Here is a 6,000-nt window from a genome sequence, read left to right as displayed (position 1 = left end):
TGTTTGACGTATATATTTGTAGCGTTTTTTAAAAAAAAGATGCGAAATTTGACTCATGGAATTAAAACAGGAAGATACAAAAGCAGTAATTTTCTTTCTGTATTTTCCATTTCCCTCGTGGTGTGGAACGTTCTGGAAGATGGCAGCAGCTTCGACCAGGTTTGATGAGGAAGACGTAGATCAACCCCTAATGCGACCACCTCCACCGCCCACTGACGGACAGTGGGAGGGGAGAGCGTTGCGCCTGCGCAGACGGACGCGTGCGGGATTGTGGGATACCGCGGTGTCTGCCCGTTGTTGTTGAAGGTTTCGGGCGAAGATCCGTGAATTTTCAGGGCCGGTTAATTGTCTGTAAATTGTCATATATCCTCTCCCACTTTCTTTTCTTCTGTATTTTAATGTCTTAGGTTCGAGAAAACGTCGTGGAAAAATTCGGATCGAGAAAATAATTTTCATTTTTCCAAAAAAATAGCTTTTTTTAAAAAGAACACGAGATGGCTACGGACGTAATTCAAGTGACCAATGTTTCGCCGAGCGCCACCTCGGAGCAGATGAAAACTCTGTTCGCTTTTCTGGGCAAAATCGATGAATTGCGGCTCTTCCCTTCAGAGTGAGTAACTCCAAACTCCCAGGCAGGCCCGGGGCCTAGGCCGCGCCGCCAGATTCCGGCGCAAAACAATTGAACCCTTTTTTTTGAGGGAAAGGTGGATTTTGTACGCGGGCGATGTTTCGCGGCTGTACGATTCGAAATATTTTTTTTTCTTTGGAAACGTCGAAAGGATTTCGTTTCCTTTAACGAAAGTGGGACTGCCGTCCTCCCTCCACTGTTTGTGGCTTTTGGGATTCGCATCACGCACGAACCATGCGCCCCAGCCGCATTTATCAGGATTCATATTGGGTGGGGCCCAGCTCGTTTTTTAAAAAAAAAACTCACATGTGGTGTTTCCAAAGTTGGTTTTTCGTTATTAGCCGTGTGAGGTAAAATGGCGGCCGACGTAAAGTTTTCCCTCCCTGTTGTTCGTCAGGCGATCGCTATTTTATTTTAAATGCATTTTACACTAATTTGCCGATTAGTAAATGGACCGAGAAATGAATAAAGTCAACTGCGTTTTATGTGAAAGTATAGCAAGAGTAGTAATGTTAGGCTTGAGGCCTACTCCTCGTGCTTAAGGGGGGGGGGGTGTGGATTAATTCGGTTATAATGTGTGTGGGGGAAGAAATGCGATTGTTTATATTTTTTTTTTTCCAACTCCGGCAGGCACCGACCAAATTAGTAATTTTGTCTAAAGTGACGAGGTTGCAGGAAGTAATCCCGAAAACCGAATAATTTGAACTGATCTAATCGCTGTCAACATTGCACTTAAAATCGGGAGTGACGTGTTATTTGAGCTTGGTATCAATAAAGATTTTTAAAATGTTGTTATGAACATTTTTTTTTCCAAGTACATTTTAATCCCTCTTCGAAATATGATCTGAAACTTTGGTTAGACTCTTAGCAATTTATATTTTGATATATAGTTGTGGTCCATCCTTGAGTGAGTGGTGATTGTAAGTTAGACCAATGAGAAGAATCACATGCAACCTTAATTGCTATTCAAATAGCTTCTGCTTGTCCCTTTCGCTAACTAAGGATGTGCCTGTTTGGTGAAGCCTGGAGAATTTTAGGCATTGGTTGACTAGGATTTGGGGCCTCTATGTACATGGTGCTATTAATTCATCTACAACCAAGTCGCCGAATTGGCTCGCAAGTTTACCTGGAGCTACAATGACAAATCTACCCCTTCCAAGAGCATCAATAAACTAGAAGGTCATCAGTAACCCTCTAGTATTCACAGTGTATTCTATCTTATAGTTATAGCTTCAGTACTATTTGGGTCACACTTGAGCTGGTCGCTGGAAAATACCAATGATAGTTCAATTTGCTGTCAAAATACTTTTCAATTCAAATTAACTAACTTGTTAATTAATATTTTTCATGGATTTTTGGAATTGTTGTTTTGATAAAATCAAGATTACCGACCAAAGTTCATAAAACAGTGCTGCCCAGGAAGAATAAAAGCTTACTATGATCAGATGATACCAATGTATTAATAATTAAACTTTTGAAAGTTATGACAGAAAGAGAAAATAGGAATACCATAGCTCTGAGATGCTGAGTAAAAGATTGCTCCAAGTCTCTATTTCAGTGCCATCATGGGGGCAAAATCTTAAGAATTCCGTTTTTGGATGGAGTTGGGCATCACAAGAGCTGGCAATTGGGTGGAATTCAGGATGTGAGTATCATTTTAGGCCGAAGAATTTGAAAATCCCTCCTAAAGTCACTGTAAAACCAAAATTAATCTTGGGTGTGGCACATTTTGATACCTTGCAATCTGCTGTCACAATTTGAATATGATCAACATTTACAATGTAAAATTACCATGTACCAGTTACAACGGTAACTACTTGGTAACACAGTAGTTTGCACTGTTGCTTCACAGCTCCAGGGTCCCTTGTTTGATTCCTGGCTGCACGTTCTTCCTGTGTCTGCATCGGTTTGCTCTGGGCGTTCGTTTCCTCCCTCAGTCCAAAGATGTGCAGGTTAGGTGGATTGGCCTTGGTGTCCAAAAAGGTTAAGTGGGGATAGGGTGGAGGTGTGGGTTGGGGTGCTCTTTCCAAGGGCCTGTACAGACCCAAATGGCCTCCTTTTGCACTGTAAAATCTATTGAGCATTTGTGTAAACAATTGCCTGGCAATATAAACTTGCCTCTCAGCACTGGGTGAAGTTGAGTCCTGGTCTGTCTAGCATTTTCTCTCTCTGCCAGGCAAATTATTTTAATTTGATCATCTTCTGTTAGGCCTCTTTCTGTTTCCACTCTTGCCTTGCTTTCCTTCAGTTTCCCAACCTTCTCTGCCTGCGTGTTCACTCATTGCCTTTCTTCAGGGTCTCTTGTGTGAAAACGGCTAACTTGTGAAGCACAGCAGAAGTTAATCTATTCACAATGAGAGATGTGTAGCTCCTGACTGTCCACCACCGGTGTCAATAAGTGTCTTTCAAGACCCTTTAAAGGGGCAATGTAACAAAGATAAGATTTGATAAAAGCAAATTATTGTGAATGCTGGAATCTGAAACGAAAGAGAAAATGCTGGAAAATCTCAGCAGACCTGGCAGCATCTGTAGGGAGAGAAAAGAGCTAACGTTTCGAGTCTGATGACTCTTTGTCAAAGCTAACAGACCGAGAAGGTGGGAAATATTTATAATGTGGAGTGAGAATGAAAGATGAGTCACAGCCACAGAAACCCAGGGAAACCGGGTGCTAATGGCCACAGAAACCAAGAGGAAAGAGTGCTAATGGCAGTCCCCAGAGAGAACAGAAGATGTGAAAGGTCAAACAGCAGGGAGACTAACATCAGAGGATGAACTGTAAATGTGGGGGGAGGGGAAGGGGGAGCAGAGAGGAGAAAGGGGGATAATATTGGGTGGGGGGGATTAAATATATATTAAGAAAGGAAGAAATGGTAAAAGACAGTTAAAATGGGCTGAAATGAAAATCGCTTGTCACAAGTAGACTTCAAATGAAATTACTGTGAAAAGCTCCTTGTCACATTCCGGCACCTGTTCGAGGAGGCTGGTATGGGATTATTATCAAATAAGATTTGATAATGTTCCTGTGGCTGATGATGCACTCCAGTCCCCAGTGTGTCTCTGTGCACAAGTAGTAATCCAATTTGTGCCCTGCACCCCACCTTAACCCTAATTTATACAACATACATTCACTGCCCTCGAGCCTGCTCCCCCATTTAATAAACTCATGGCTGATTTGTTAGTAATCATAAATCTCTTCTCTCTTCCCCCCCCCCCCCCCCCCCCCCCCCCCTTCAAATGAGCAACCCACATTAACACCCAGGGACCATTCCCCAGTCAAACCACAGTGCATGAGCCCAGACTGAAAACCACATTCCTCTGGTCAATGGTCAATTTCATCTATTGGCTCCTGAAAGTTCCCAGGTCCTGCAAAACAAAATCCTTTTTAAAAGCATGACCACTGCAGTCAAGTGCAGATTAACCCCAGGTTATTAACTCTTAAATTGTCCCAATATTTAGAAGCCAATGTTCCTAAAATCCTCCATGTATCACATTTAAAAATATTCAAAACTCTGCTTCTACCCTACCTTTTCAGGAAGAGAGTTCCAAACACTTGCCACCCTCAATATTTTTTCCTTATCCCTGCCTTTAAATGGATGGTCCCTTGTTTTTAAAACTAATTCCTAGCTTTAGAATCTTCCATACCCACCCTATCAAGACCTCACAGGATCTTGTGTTTCAATCAAATCACCTTTTACTCTTCTAAACTTTAGTAGATACAAGCCTATCCAACGTTTCCTCTTAGGCAAGCCACCCTTTAGTGGTATTAGACTAGTGAACCTTTTCTGAACCGCTTCCAATGCATTTACATCCTTAAATAAGGTGGCTAATACTGTGCACGGTACTCCAAAAGTGGTCTCCCTAATGCCCTGTACAACTGAAGCATAACCTGCTTTTGTATTCAATCCCACCCCATGGCATTAGCTTTCCCAATTTCTTGCTGTACCTGCACACTGACGGTTGCGATTCATGCACTAGAGCACCCAAATACTCTGCAATCTCACCATTTAGATAAAATGCTTTTCTATTGTTTCTACAATTTCATATTTTACCCCATTATACTCCCTTTGCCCCCTCACTTAACCTATCGATATCTTTTTGTAGCCTCCTTATGTCCTCTTAACAATTACCTGCCTACCTATCTTTGTCATCAGCAAAGTTGGCAATCGCCCCTTCATCTAAATCATATAAGTTGTAAACCTTTGAGGTCCTCGCACTGATTTCCGTGGCACGTCACTTGTTACATCTTGCCAACCTATTTATGCCTATTCTCTGCTTCCTGTTAGCCAGCCAATCTCCTATCCATATCAATATGTTACCCCCTATAACATGAACAATAACCTTTTGATGTGGCATCTTATCAGATGCTTTCTAGACATCTTGAGTACAGTGCATCCACTGCACTGTAAATTCTATGATGATTGAATCCACTGGTTCCTCTTTATCCACAGAACTGGTTACTCTCTCAAAAGACTCCAGGAAGTTGGTTAGACATGTTTTCCCTTTCACAAAACTTATCATTAGCCTTTTAAGTGCCCTGCTATAACTATAACTTCCAATATTCTCCTTCTGACATATTTAACTGGCCTGTCGATCCTTGCATTCTGTTTTCTCCCCTTTTTGAATAATGGAGTTACATTTGCTATTTTCCAATCTGTCCATAGAATTCCTACAATGCTAAGGAGGCCATTTGGCCCGTCAAATGACACCGACCCTCCGAAAGAGCACCCTACTGAACCCTGTAACCCCACTTAACCTGCACATATTTGGACACTATGGGGCAATTAGCATGACCAATCCACCTAACCGAATATCTTTGGACTGGGAGCACCCAGAGGAATCTCAAACACACAGTGGGAGAAAGTGCAAACTCCACACTCGTCCAAGCCTGGAATCAAACCTGTGTCCCTCGCACTGTGAAGCAGCAGTGCTAACCACCGTGACGCCTAATGGGACATTCCCCGAATCTAGGGAGTTTTGTAAAAGTCCATCAGAACTTGGGCTCTTAACAGCCTGCAACTCCATCTGTTTACTCAGCACCACTTCTCTGGTGACCAATTTTCCTGTGTTCCTTCTTCCATTGCCTGGTTTGTAGCTGCTCCCGCGAGGATACTTGTATCCTCTTAAGAGTGAAGACTGATGCAACTCTTATTTGTCTTTATATTTCTGGCTAACTTCCTCTCCTTATTAGTCACCCTTAGCTGGCCCTTACTTAGTCTGTTCAATCTTCTGATCTGTGACCTGTCATTGCACAATTATATGCTTTTTTTCTTTAAGTTTGATATCTTTAATCTTTCTAGTTAGCCATGGGTGGTGTGTCTATCCCTTGGATATTTTCTTACTCGTAGGAATGTATCTAGTCTGTATTCTGAAAT

At 42.2% G+C, this 6,000-nt stretch overlaps 1 protein-coding gene across 3 annotated transcripts in view; it reads left to right on the top strand.

The window, feature by feature from the left end:
• Positions 1–260: 260 nt before the first annotated feature.
• The window catches only part of srsf11 (serine and arginine rich splicing factor 11), a 54,603-nt gene continuing 48,863 nt past the window's right edge, over positions 261–6,000 (top strand). For 2 of the 3 annotated variants that reach the window (XR_011948193.1, XM_072511046.1), the window contains exon 1: positions 261–610. Coding sequence is in view for 2 of the 3 variants with exons in the window: in XM_072511046.1 (XP_072367147.1) it covers positions 495–610 (116 nt within the window). In the remaining variant the exon portion in view is untranslated. The remainder of the gene's footprint in view (positions 611–6,000) is intronic. The other variant, XM_072511045.1, reaches the window with a different exon arrangement.

This window comes from Scyliorhinus torazame, chromosome 7, assembly GCF_047496885.1.
Source record: "Scyliorhinus torazame isolate Kashiwa2021f chromosome 7, sScyTor2.1, whole genome shotgun sequence".
In the NCBI taxonomy this organism is placed as follows: Eukaryota; Metazoa; Chordata; class Chondrichthyes; order Carcharhiniformes; family Scyliorhinidae; genus Scyliorhinus; species Scyliorhinus torazame.
This window is presented reverse-complemented; position numbering and strand designations above follow the sequence as displayed.